This window comes from Gordionus sp. m RMFG-2023, chromosome 4 (assembly GCF_954871325.1).
Source record: "Gordionus sp. m RMFG-2023 chromosome 4, tfGorSpeb1-WG-v2, whole genome shotgun sequence".
Classification (NCBI taxonomy): domain Eukaryota; kingdom Metazoa; phylum Nematomorpha; class Gordioida; order Chordodea; family Parachordodidae; genus Gordionus; species Gordionus sp. m RMFG-2023.
Genome location: NC_088778.1, coordinates 9,815,667 through 9,828,878, shown reverse-complemented (window position 1 = coordinate 9,828,878; position 13,212 = coordinate 9,815,667). Strand labels below are relative to the sequence as shown.

Genomic DNA, 13,212 nt, shown 5'->3' with positions numbered 1-13,212 from the left:
ATATTCCATAATTTATTCATTATCTAAATTCTGATTCAAATTTTATCTCTATCCCAAATTTAATTTCATGAAATATCCACAGCATTAGAAATCATAAACATCCTCACCCTATTCTACAATCCCCAGCAATCATTCTCGAACTTTCCTTCATCTCCAAAACAAATATGTGGATTCGTTATTCTTATCTGTCAACCCTAATTACCACAATAATCAATTCAGAGATATGGAACAATCTATTTTTTGGCTAACATGATTTAATAAGGCATCACTAGGGAGGAGCGCGCAGGGGCTCGAGCCCCCTGAAAAATTTTATTAGTCCCCTGTAGCAAAAAAATTTTCCTTTAATGGCTCCTTATATCCCCTTGCACTAAAAATAAAATTTTTTGATTACCTCTGAACGATTTCTTTTATAATTCTATTAAGTAATATATATATTTAATTTTATTATTTAAAAATAAATTAGAAACTAAATTTTTATTAAATGAATACTATTTTAATTATTAGATTAGATTGATATATATAAATTATATTTTCACTATGTCAGCTTGCGATCAAATTCTGTGTTAAAAAATAGAATATCAATATCGCTACTAAATATTAATTTAGATTTATAACTTTAATTAAATTAATATCTTCATATATTAATTAAAAATTAACAAGTTTAATATTCTAATTAGCCGAGTTCAAAATCACTAATCAACTATATTATTCATTTTTAAATTTAATTACCATGCTTCTTCCTAAAATATTTTCAAGGTCCAAAATTTTTTTTAATGATTTGATTTGATAATATTGATATTGGTATAATTAAAAAAAATGATAAAACACTAAAATATTAAAACAACTATATAAAAATATATAAAATTACTAAATAAAAATATATAATAATAGTATCGAAGGCTCTAAAAAGAGCTTAATTAAATAATGAAATGTACCTAAAAAACAAGTATAATAGTATAAGGCTGCATTCAAAGTGGAGACTGATCGGTTTTTTACATCTATTCCGTCAAAAGTTCTCATTAAAAATGATATATATGTTCAAAGGGCGTCAGTTCCGATACCTACAGACTTAAAAACGGATCCGGCAAATTTTGAAGTCAAAACATTTTGACTTTTTGATCCGGCAAATTTTATAGTGCGTTATAACTTTACTTATAATTTTTTAAAAATGAAAATCAATATATTAGATTTAATTGATGCTATTAGAGAAGCCAAATTTATATATGACAAAACAGATGAAAATTACAAAGATGTAAATAAAAAATCAGAATTTTGGAAAAATCTAGGATTGCAATTTGGTCAATAGGTATTAAAACTTTATAAATATAACACATAGAATTTTTTAAACATATATTGTTAGTTTTTATAGTGATGAATAATAAATTATAAAGCAAACTTAATTTTTTAATTAAACTGACACTTTAAATAATTATGTAGATTTTTAGCCTATTATATATTTTTTAGGTGACGATTTAAAGGCAAAATGGAATAATTTAAGAGACTATCAGAATAAAGAATACAAAAAAACAATAGATAGTCCAAGTGGTTTAGCTGGGCCACCATATATATCAACATGACCTTATTATGAAACATTATCATTATTAAACAAAACATTAACACCACGTATTCAACAATCAAATTAACTATATCTAATGCCACTCCACTCCACTATATGATATTATCACAAATGAAAATATATGCATAGATGAAAATGTACCAAAATCGAATAAAAAAAGAAAAAAATATAAAGAAAAATTATTTGAAAAAATACTAAATATTGAGGAAGATAAAAAAGATATCCTCTTTTGCAAAGTTCATAGATGATGAAATATCATATTTGAAGACCACAAGGATAAGGTCAAAAGGAATATTATACAAATGCTTTTTTTTTATATAAAAGTGAATTAAAAAAATAATATATTTATTTTTTATATTTTTATTTTTAAATAAATTTATTATAATTGCTAAACATATTATAAATTTTATATTAATGAATAAATTTTATAATGCTAAATGAATAAATTTTATATTTGCTTTATGATCTTTAGCCTGATTTATAATTATATCATTTTAAGTACCATTTCAGGCAAGGTCTGATAAACATAAATTAGCATACTATAAGGTTTATGGTTTACTATATTTTTTATGTCTTGTAAGATAAAAAAAAAAAAATAATTAATTTTCAAAAATTAGTTTTCTAAGAATTTTATGTATATTAGTTAAATAATTTAATTATGGGTGGCAAATTATATATTTGTACAGGCAGAGTAGGTATGATATTTACACTCAGGATGGTTTTCTTTCTTATACAAGCTACTTTAAAAAAAATGATATATTAAAAAATCAGAGTATCAATTTCTAATAAATCTTATTATTACCTATTCACCAAATATTTAATTTGAATACAATAGCAGACAATATTTATTTATATGTATAAACTTTTTTTAAGAATTTTTTAATCAAAAACATGGTTAATTGGTACCAAATATTGATTTTATGAATAAGTTCTTGGATGACTAATGATATTTTTTATTAAAATAAAATATATATCAATAAAGTATAGAGGAATTTAATCATACAAATTTTATAATACAAAATATTGAATAAATAAATATTATTAAAATAATTACAAAATAAATTTCTAATATTTTTATTTTGATCGGAAGTATTTTTAATACTTTGTTGGTTCCATAAAGTAAGATTTGTATCCCCCAATTGAATATTTGTTATATTTAATTTTTCTTTTCTATAATGATATTGTGTAAAATACAATATCCCTTGATTATGTCTTCAAATACAGGAAGACTAACCCAGGGGCGTCGCTAGCCTTTACAATCTCATTATTAATATATGATATATTTTTTATATTTGTTAACTCTGACTCTGAACAATTATTTTAAATTTTAATTTATTCATTTATTATATTCATATAAAATAAACTGGCATATATAATTAAAACAATATATGACATTTCCAAAAATAAATTTTTTTAATACAAAATCTATTTATTACAGCATAAAATATTATTGATTGCTGATATAAAAAAAATTTGCGTCTAAAGAATTACAAGTGATAAAAAAGATTTATTAATTCATACATATGCCTCATTTGATAATAGTTTTTAAAAACAACATAATGCAATATTATAATTCTTAGCAACTTACATTGACAAAATATTATCAAACTAATATAACTCTCTATCACCATTTTACACATTTATAGAATGGACTATTAAGGAAAAATTTATAGGCCTAAACAAATCAATAATTCTTGAGGAAGAGAGAATAAACGACCAATCCAAATCATAAAACTATTAAGTGTTTAGAGCTTCCTTGTAGATGACATGATGGTAGCTAGATAAGTAATCGATAAAATTATTGTGAAATATTAAATTTCTAAAAGATTATCATCCATTTTAAATGATATATAATATATAAACGACTACACAGTTGACCATTATTGTTTATCTAATATATGCAAACATATGCGCCGTTGTAATAATAATCTTAAATTACATAGCAACACAAATAATAGATGCTGGTTAATATGCAGTAATAGCCATGACACTCACGATGTAAACTAGTATCAGAATTTATTATGTTGGATAAATTGATAAAATAAAAACACAAGCCTTGAGTTATTTACACGGCAAGGATGCCATATTAGAAATGAAACATTTTGGAACTATAAAATAAGGACCAGAATGATATGATGAAACAATTAAGATTTTATATATTGTAGCACCACCTCTAGTTGGTATATTATATTTTAAAATAATAGTAGTTTGTAAAAATATCAAAAATATACTTGTATTAAAAATTTAACTCAAAACTGTTTTTTGAAAAATAAAAAAATAGCTTTCCTAACGTAAAAAAGAAATGATATCAAATTTATTACATCTATTATAGGATGAATAATAAAATGTTTAATTTTTAAAAATATTTATAACTAAATAGATGGTGTTAAATATATGAAAGCAAATTGTTACTATATTTATAAACAAAAGCATTTATTTGTAAAATTCATTATAATATTAGTTGTAATATATTATAACTGTCAAATACGTCTATAAAAGTGGCATTTTTAATATTTTATAAACAACTGTATATAATAGAGGATTGCTATATGTCTACTTACTTACTTTTTATTATACTTATTTGGACCTTGAAAATATTTTTTGGAATAGCTATGATAATAAAATTTAAAAATAAATATACAGCTGATTGATTAGTCATTTTGAACTCTGATTACAATATTAAATTTTTTAATTTTCAATTAATAAATGATTATGTTTATTTAATTAGGGTTATAAAATAATTTAAATAATAATAGTCAATTAAGCTTCAACTGTTTAATATATAAGTGAGTGATATTGATATTCTATTTTTAACACAAAATTTGATTGCTAGCTGACATAGTGAAAATATAATTTATATGTATTAATTTAATCTAATATTTAAAATAGTATTCATTTAATAAATATTTAGATAATCTTATTAATTTTTAAATAATAAAATTAAATCTATATTATACTTAATAGAATTATAAAAGAAATCTTTCAGGGGGTAATCAAAAAAATTTATTTTTAGTTCAAGGGTTTAAGATTCTATTAAAAAAAAATTTTGCTTAAGGGGGCTATTCAAATTTTCCAGGGGTCTCGAGCCCCTGCGTGCCCCCTAGCTACGACACTGGACTAACCTCTACCTCTTTTAATAAAATTCTCCATTTAGAGGTTAAAACCCCAAAACTACATTCTACTATTCACCTTGCAAGGGATAGGCGATAGTTAAATATTTTACTATTATTATCATTATATCTATATGGTCAAATATCTTTTAAGAGGATAAGCCCCATCTAAAATTACAATGGGGATCATTATATTGAAATTAGGTAATAGCTTTAGAGGTGGAATTGGGAGTTCGCCACTTTCAATTCTTTTTGATAAAAGTGAGTTGGAAAATACACCACCATCACTTTGGCTCCCATAGCTACCAACATCTATAACCATAAATTTCCCAATATGATCAACATGCTTGAAGGATCATTGAGAATCCATGCTTGTATTTAAAAAATTGGGTTGCAGAATGTGGAGGCTTTTTTGTTTTAGTGTTTCCTATCAATGGCACCTAATTAAATATTAAAATAATAATAAAGTAAGAAATAATAAAATAAAAAAATAATTATCTACCATACAGTTTGGGAAGTTCCACATTTCATCAAAGCCCTTAGCAACTTCCTCAAACATCTCCAATGTTGGGACCTTCATATTGATGGGTTGCATAATATCCCATAAAGCTTTTGTTGTTTCTCCTATTATAAGCTTTATAGTTGATATCCCTAGTTTATGAGAATATGACATGGTGACATATGAATTAACAGTTGCTAGGTATCTAGATCAAACGATATCAAGATTAAAATTATAAAAATTAATAGTAAGATATAATGTGTCTGATAAAAATAATAATTAATAAGTTATAAGGGTTAGATCTCAATATTAATTATAAAATTATTTTAATATATACGATAAGCTAATTTTAATAAATTTATATATATTTATAAGATAAAGTTATAAAAAAAACTAAAAATATTTACCTCAGGGTAATCATCAACTTTTCATCTGGTGTAATTAGATTCTTGATAAAATTCGTTTCTTTTTTAATTTTTAATTTTAATAAGATCTAATATGTAATAAAACGTTTCCTATATTTTAAAGTGAAATTATGAAAATACTATATATAAAAATATACTCACTTTTTTCATACGCATGTTATTATAAAACTTTACGTCATTTTTAAGTAATTTTGGCCAAAGTAAAATATGCTCCCTCCTTTCTTCTTTTCGAATTAATTATATTTTTTTCTTTCTTGAATAAGAGATCATATATAATATATAATTTAACTAAAGAATATTGGTTCATTTTAAAAAATAAAATAATGTCCAATCAATTTTAAGTTGAAACGTAAAAAAAAAATCACTAAGAAAGCCTTGTCGGACACCGTCAAATCAGATGTTTTGACGTGAAATCGGGTCCGTCTCCACTTTGAATGCAGTTTATAAAAAGTAAGTAGACATATAGTTTATAATCCTCTATTACGTATAATTGATTATAAAATATTAGGTAAAATACCACTTAGACGTATTTGACAGTTATATATTATATTACAGTTAATATTTTAATAAATTTTATTAATAAATGCTTTTGATAATAAATATAAACAATTAGCATTCAATTCTTTAACGCCATCTATTTATTAAATAATTATTAAAATTAAATATCTTATTATTTATTTCACAATGGATTTAATAAATTAGATATCCTTTCTTCTCTTTTTTACGTGTTTTTAGGAAAGCTATTTTTTTCTTCTTTGAAAAACAGTTTTGAGTTAAATTTTTAATACCAATATATTTTGATATTATTACAAACTACTATTATTTTAAGATATAATATACCAACTAGAGGTGGTGCGACAATAATATAAATTTTAATTGCTTTCATCATATAACTTTGGTTTATTTTATAGTTTCAAAATCATTTCTAATATTGCATCTTTGCATGTAAATAATTTAAGGCATCAATCTATTTGCATAATTTTTTTAGTGTTTTTGTTTGATCAATTTATCTAACATGTTGGTGTCATAACCATGACAAATTAACCAGCATCTATTATTTGTGTGGCAATGTAATTTATGATTATTACTACAGCCACTGAGAAAAATATACAATAATGATCACTCAAGTGTGTAGTCGTTTATTTATATTAAAAATGGAAGATAATCTTTGAGAAATATAATATCTCACAATAATTTTCTTGATTATTTATCTATCCATCATGTCATCTAAGAGGAAGCTCTAAACACCATATAGATGATTTGGATTGGTGGTTTATATTCTCTTCTTCAGGAATTGTTAATTTGGTTAGGCCTATAAAATTTTCCTTATTGGTCCATTTTATAAAACATTTTGTAAAATGGTAACAGAAAGTTATATTAGTTTCATGACCTTTTGTCAATGTAAGTTGCAAAGAATTATATTGCCTTATATGGTTTTAAAAACCATTATCAATTGAGGCATATGTATGAATTAATTAACCTTTTTTATCACTTGTAATTTTTTAGACGCAAAATTTTTTTATATCAGAAAATATTTTATACTGTAATAAATAGATTTTGTTAAAAAATATTATATTTAGTAATGTCTTTTATTGTTTTAATTATTTATAAGCTAGTTTATGTTGTAAACATAATATAATAAATGACAAAATATGAAATTCAGAATATCTGTTCCAAGTTAGAAAATCTTAAAAATGTATTTTATATTAATATAAAACCCTGCTATAGGCCGGGAGAAAGCGGGCTGAAGGCCAGCAAATTTGATGGATATAGGGAGCGAAGACCCCCATAAATTTTTTAGCCGAGTTCCCTGAAATTTTTAAGGCTAGCGACGCCCCTGACATGATTTCTGCAATATTATTATGTTAATCTTTTATAAAATATTGTTTATTCTGCACATTCCTTTTTCTAAGGTTTTATTTTGATTCTTTATTGTATCAATATATTTAATTTTAAGATATACTTTCAAAATTATATTTTCAGAACGTGTTCGTATCGGGGTTTAGTTGGTTAAAAAGGTAAATTAAAGTTTTATTTCAATACATTTTAATAAGTTCTAAAACATATATTAATATTTATTAATTTCAATATTATGAAATATATTATAAATCATATTTTTTAATAATAATTTTGATATCTAAATTTGTCCTATATATAAAAAATTATCATATTAACATTTTAGATTATAATATTAGGCCTATTCAAATCGAATAGTGCATTATTCATATTCGATTCGTTTATTTGAATTCGTACGAATAATAAAATATACTATTTGTATTCGATTCGAATTAATTTTTTTAATTAAATAAATTATACTCAAATATATTGACAAATTTGATTTTAAACAGAAAAAATTATAATAATATGTAATCAATATAAATAATATATAATCAAGTTATAAACAAAATTAAAATGTATATTATTAATTTAATTTATAATTTAAGCCAATTTTTAAGGCAAAAAGTTTTTTTATATTTTCTTCCTTATATGACATGCGGTTTTTTGACAATAAATTACTTTCAACTGAGAAATGCCTTTCACAAGTAGTTGATGTCTTGTATAGATAGATAATCCCTTGCCATTTTCGAGAGTATGGGGATGCGATATGCATTTGCCTTCCACCACATCATAGGCGTAGCCAGGATTTTCATAAGGGGGGGGGAGATAATAAATTACTTGTATTGTATATACCTTAATATAAGAGCATTGTAATAATTTATTCCAAACAATTATAAGAAATTTATTTATAAAAAGTAAGTAGACATATAGTTGATTTTACTCTATTATATAGAATTAGTTATAAAATACAAGGTAAAATTCCACTTTTACAGACATATTTGGCAGTTAGAGAATATATTACAGTTAATAATTTAACAAATTTTACTAATCAATGCTCTTGATATTAAATATAGCAACAATTTGCATTCAATTATTTAACGCCATCTATTTATTTTAAGTAAAAATGATATTAAAATTTTATCTTTATATTATTCATCCCACAATGTCTTAAGATATTTTCTGATGTCCTTATCAATATTTTATAGTTTTCTGTAAAATGTATAATTCGCTATATTGGTAAAAATTACTTGATTGTCATTTGATAATTAGATATACTGTAAATCTACGACATATAATATTCCACTGTTTGTATTGTGCTTTAATATTTTTTTAATTTATGATTTAATTTTATCAATAGTTTTATAATTATATTTTACTTTTATTAAGATAAATAAATTAAAATTACTCACTTTAGGCTCTGCGCCCAAAGTCATTAAAAAAAATAAAATAAATAAATAAATTTTGAGGAAAAAAATAACATAAGCTATTTTTAATGTAAAAATAAAATAGTGTCCTATTTCATTTTTCGGTATTTGTAAAAATTTATTTTTTTAAAAAAATAATAAAAAAAAATAAAGTTGAATAAAAATATATTCAAAATTTTGAAATTTTTAGAAGAAAATTAGTAAGTAAAATTTTTAATGATATTAATTTTTATAAATTTAACCAAAACGATTATGAAAATCTAATAAATAAAAATATCAGGGATAACATGGTTGGGAGAAGTGTACATTTAAGATTAGTAAGTGTTATTATAAATTTTGAAACAATAATTTAATATTTTGACATCACCTTATGTGATTAAATAGAGATTCTATAGAAATTAGGCAAATTTGGGAGGAAAGGCCAGGACTATGAAAAAATTTTGAAATAAAATCAAACATATAACTTCAATTATGATCAATTGAAAAAACCCTTTGCAATTTATTTTTACCATAATTTAGCCAATATTAACTTTAGAAATTAATGTAAAAAGAATAATAGGGTATGATTTATTAAGATATTGACTATTTATATAGAAAATATTTACTAAGTTTTATTGAGCTAATATTTTGACATCACCTTATGTGATTAAATAGAGATTCTATAGAAATTAGGCAAATTCTTTATATATTAATATATTTTTTAGTGTCTGAGTATAATTTTATGGAGAACATCAGAGAGCATAGAAGCCTCTGGTGTAAAAGTGACCTAAAATTTAGAGATTCTGTAGAAAACAAGCGAATATGGGAGGAAATAGGAAAAACCTATAGCTTGAATTATGATCAAGTGAAGAAAAATTTTTTAGCAGTAAAGGCTAAATTTAATAAGTTATATTTTCTCACCCAGCAAAAATCAGGTAAAAATAAAAATTTTATTTTTAAATTATATTATATTTTAGGTTCTGGATCTGGAGTTCTTAAAGGGAAAGATGTCATATATATTGAAAATTATTCATGGTTGAAGGAAAATGTTGAAAATATTACCAAATTTTCTGAGTCAATCTTGATATTGACACAGACAAATGTAAAATATTAAAAGACAAAAATATAAAATTGATTTTAAATAGGAATATGAAAATAGCCATCTGGGAACAGTATTATTTTATATTTGTATTAAAAAGTAATTTATTTTTAGGCAGAATCATATCTGAATCAAATTGCTAATCCAGTATTTGAATTGGATGCTGTACATTATTTTACTATTATTTTATATTTATTATTGAATAATAGTTAGATCAAGATACCACAAACAAAGAGAATGAAAACCCAATTATCATTAAAAATATTCCAACTCCTATATTTAAAAGGAAAAAATTAAAAGTTATAGAATCTGAAAGAACAGAGATTCTAAAAGGTAAAATAATAAATAACACTATATATTATTTAGAAAAATAGAAATATTAGATTCAAATAAAATGGAATAGGTCTATGTTGCAATCAATACATATCGACCCTAGCCATACGAATTTTATCTGTACCACCAACAAGTACAGCATCCGAAAGAATATGGTCCTCCTTTGGAAATATTCATTCTAAATGTAGAAATAGAATAAAAAAATTAGTTTATATAAGAGCCAATCTACATTTTATGGGAAAGGAAATTTCTGAAAATGACAAATTGCTGGATTCCAGAATTTCAAACTCTGATCTGGAATCATTTTCATCTTCAAACGAAGATAATTAACTATTCAAAATTAATTGTTTAAATATTATTTAGTCTATATATAATATTTCAAATAAAACATGTAAAGTAATTGCAAATTAGTTGAAAATAATTTATATTTGTTTAATTATAATGTTTATAATCTATATATTTTCAATAAAACATAAAAAAAAATCAATATTGACCTGTAAAGTATTATAAAAAAGATAGTTTCCCGTTTTTTTCCCCAAATTTCCCGGGAAATTTCCCCGAAATATAGTTTCCCGGGAAATTTACATCCCTAATTATAATATATACCTTAATTCCAAATATCTATGCCTATTTCTATGTTGAGTCGTTTCTTCAAATATTATATAATAAATAACTAATAATTGATTCATATCAAGCATTTTGAATATTTTAATTTTTTTTAAAACTTAAATGTGTCCAAAGTGTTTTGTTATTAATTTGTGAAAATTTTAAGTATTTTTTCAAATGAATTTGGATGCAGCCTTATAAAAAATTATATTTGATATATTATATTATTTAGTAATTTTATGGATCTAATATCAATAATTATAATACATTTCACTTCTGTCTTAAGACTTATCTTTGGCTTATATTCTATTTATTAAAAAACATTTTTGGTTCATTTTATATATTTATTTTCCCAAAAATCTATAAATTATGATGAATAGTTTTATAAAAAAATATCAACTTTTACATTCTTTCTTTCAAATTATTATTTAAGATATATGCATACATATTTGTGGGTCAGGGAGTGGAGGGAGGACTAAGGGGGATATTTTTTATTAGCTAAAAATGATATTTACAAAAAGTGATAAATTTCTGAAGGGGGGGATTTCCCCTTGTCCCCCCTGGCTACGCCTATGCACCACATTAACGGGTCAGTATCACTCTTTATTCTTGGTTCACTGATAAAAATCTATCTCACACAGTTTAATATTATTTTGTTTAAAAACAATGTCTAGCATGTTTTGTTGAATTTTATCCTTATTTGTTTGACAGTTATAATTATGAATGAGCTTATAAAATCAAATCATATTTAAATGGGGGTAAATTAAATACCTGTATATCTATTGTAAATCTCTTTAAATTTGTCCATTAACTTGGATATATCAATATCATAATCAAGAGATATTGATTTAAAATATTCTATTAAGCCTGGGATCTAATATTTTGGTTATTATTGTATTATCGGCAGTTAAATTATAATAGCCCATTTATCACATGCTACTTTAAAATTATTGTTAAAGGATTTATGGAAACCAGGTTTTTCATTTTTTAGATGTTCAAGAATTAAAATATAATAAGGTATAACCAAATTGTAAGTAGGATAATTCTCCCCACATACCATATTTGTAGTTTCATATAAAGGCAATAGGATAGCTTTAATTTTTATAAGATCCTCCCATTCTTCCTATATGTTTTCAAAGTATTATATTATTACCTAATTATAAATTTTAGCTTACCTCTAATATTTGTTTTTCTTAAAGAATTTTAATATTAGTTATTACTTCATTAACTAATTTTATTATAGCAGGCTTTAACAATAAGCCCCTTTCAATCATTTGGTAGGTGCTATTCCACCTTATTTCACAATCCAATTTTGGTTTTAAAAAATTTAGGGGAGGGTGTAGGGAACTACATATATTTTTTAATAAATTTAATTTTTTAGGGGAATTACGAATCATTCTAATAATGTTTCTTAGTTTTAGAATTGAAGGATCTAAAATTTTTAAAATTTCTTTGGATATTAAATTAATTACTTGGGCAAAGCATCAGATGTGCCCTATTTTTATTAATGGATATTTTAAAGAAAATGTATCAATAAATGTTTAATTAAAGTTATATAAAAATTTTTATTCTCTAAATTATAATTTTTAATTATTTTAACAAAGGCTTTAAATATATTTTCACCTGAATGTGTTTCCTTTATTGGACTGACATCCAAAATTATGTTATTTATTTTAAAATTATCATCAAAAATGGGCTGTTAGCCCTAAAAAAGCAACCTGTGTTGCGCTAGTCCTAATTACAGATGAAAAATTAATCTGACTTTTATTTTTAGATATTACTTCCTTTACCAACAGTTCTTTTTCTGCAAATGCATTATACATGTGCAATTTAAGAGTATTGGAGCATATTGATTTTACAGAACAATCAAGATCACTTATAAAATTTTTTAAATACTTGAATTAATAATTTTAAAAAGTATATTATTATTTATAAATAATTTTTTTTTTTGAAGAATTTGGTGTAGACTTTAAAAAAATATCAATTTTATTATTTTTTTTACTAAGGTGTGAATGGAACCTATTATAATGTTTAGAGGAGATGTTGTTTTGCCTTTACATTTTATAATATTCTTGCAATAATCAAGCACCTTTTCACCGTCTTTAAGGATTTGATATTGATCCCATATGATTGCTCTCTTTTGTTAGGAAATTCATCAAGTATAATTTTATCAGAAGCATTCTCCTCTAACATAATTAGGCTAGCTAACAATAATTATTGTAGAAATGTAATATATTTATATATACCTCTGGTTTGTGTAATTTTTAATATATTATTATGAGATTCAAAAAATAAACTTTTCGTGAGATTCCAAAAATGTGG

The 13,212-nt window shown here is 23.3% G+C and overlaps 1 protein-coding gene across 1 annotated transcript; it reads right to left on the bottom strand.

Moving 5' to 3' along the window:
- Positions 1 to 5,024: 5,024 nt before the first annotated feature.
- Positions 5,025 to 5,766, bottom strand: LOC135928603 (uncharacterized). The gene is made up of 4 exons (XM_065465059.1): positions 5,752 to 5,766; positions 5,593 to 5,678; positions 5,189 to 5,390; positions 5,025 to 5,126 (listed from the first exon to the last, which is right to left on the bottom strand). Exons 1-4 carry the CDS (start codon positions 5,764 to 5,766, stop codon positions 5,025 to 5,027), a joined length of 405 nt encoding a protein of 134 aa, XP_065321131.1.
- Positions 5,767 to 13,212: the final 7,446 nt, after the last annotated feature.

Coding starts and splice junctions, on each gene's coding strand:
- LOC135928603 (XM_065465059.1), bottom strand. Junction 5,391..5,592: donor AAGTTGATGATTACCCTGAG/GTAAATATTTTT, acceptor CGTTTGATCTAG/ATACCTAGCAACTGTTAATT. Junction 5,127..5,188: donor GGAACTTCCCAAACTGTATG/GTAGATAATTAT, acceptor ATATTTAATTAG/GTGCCATTGATAGGAAACAC.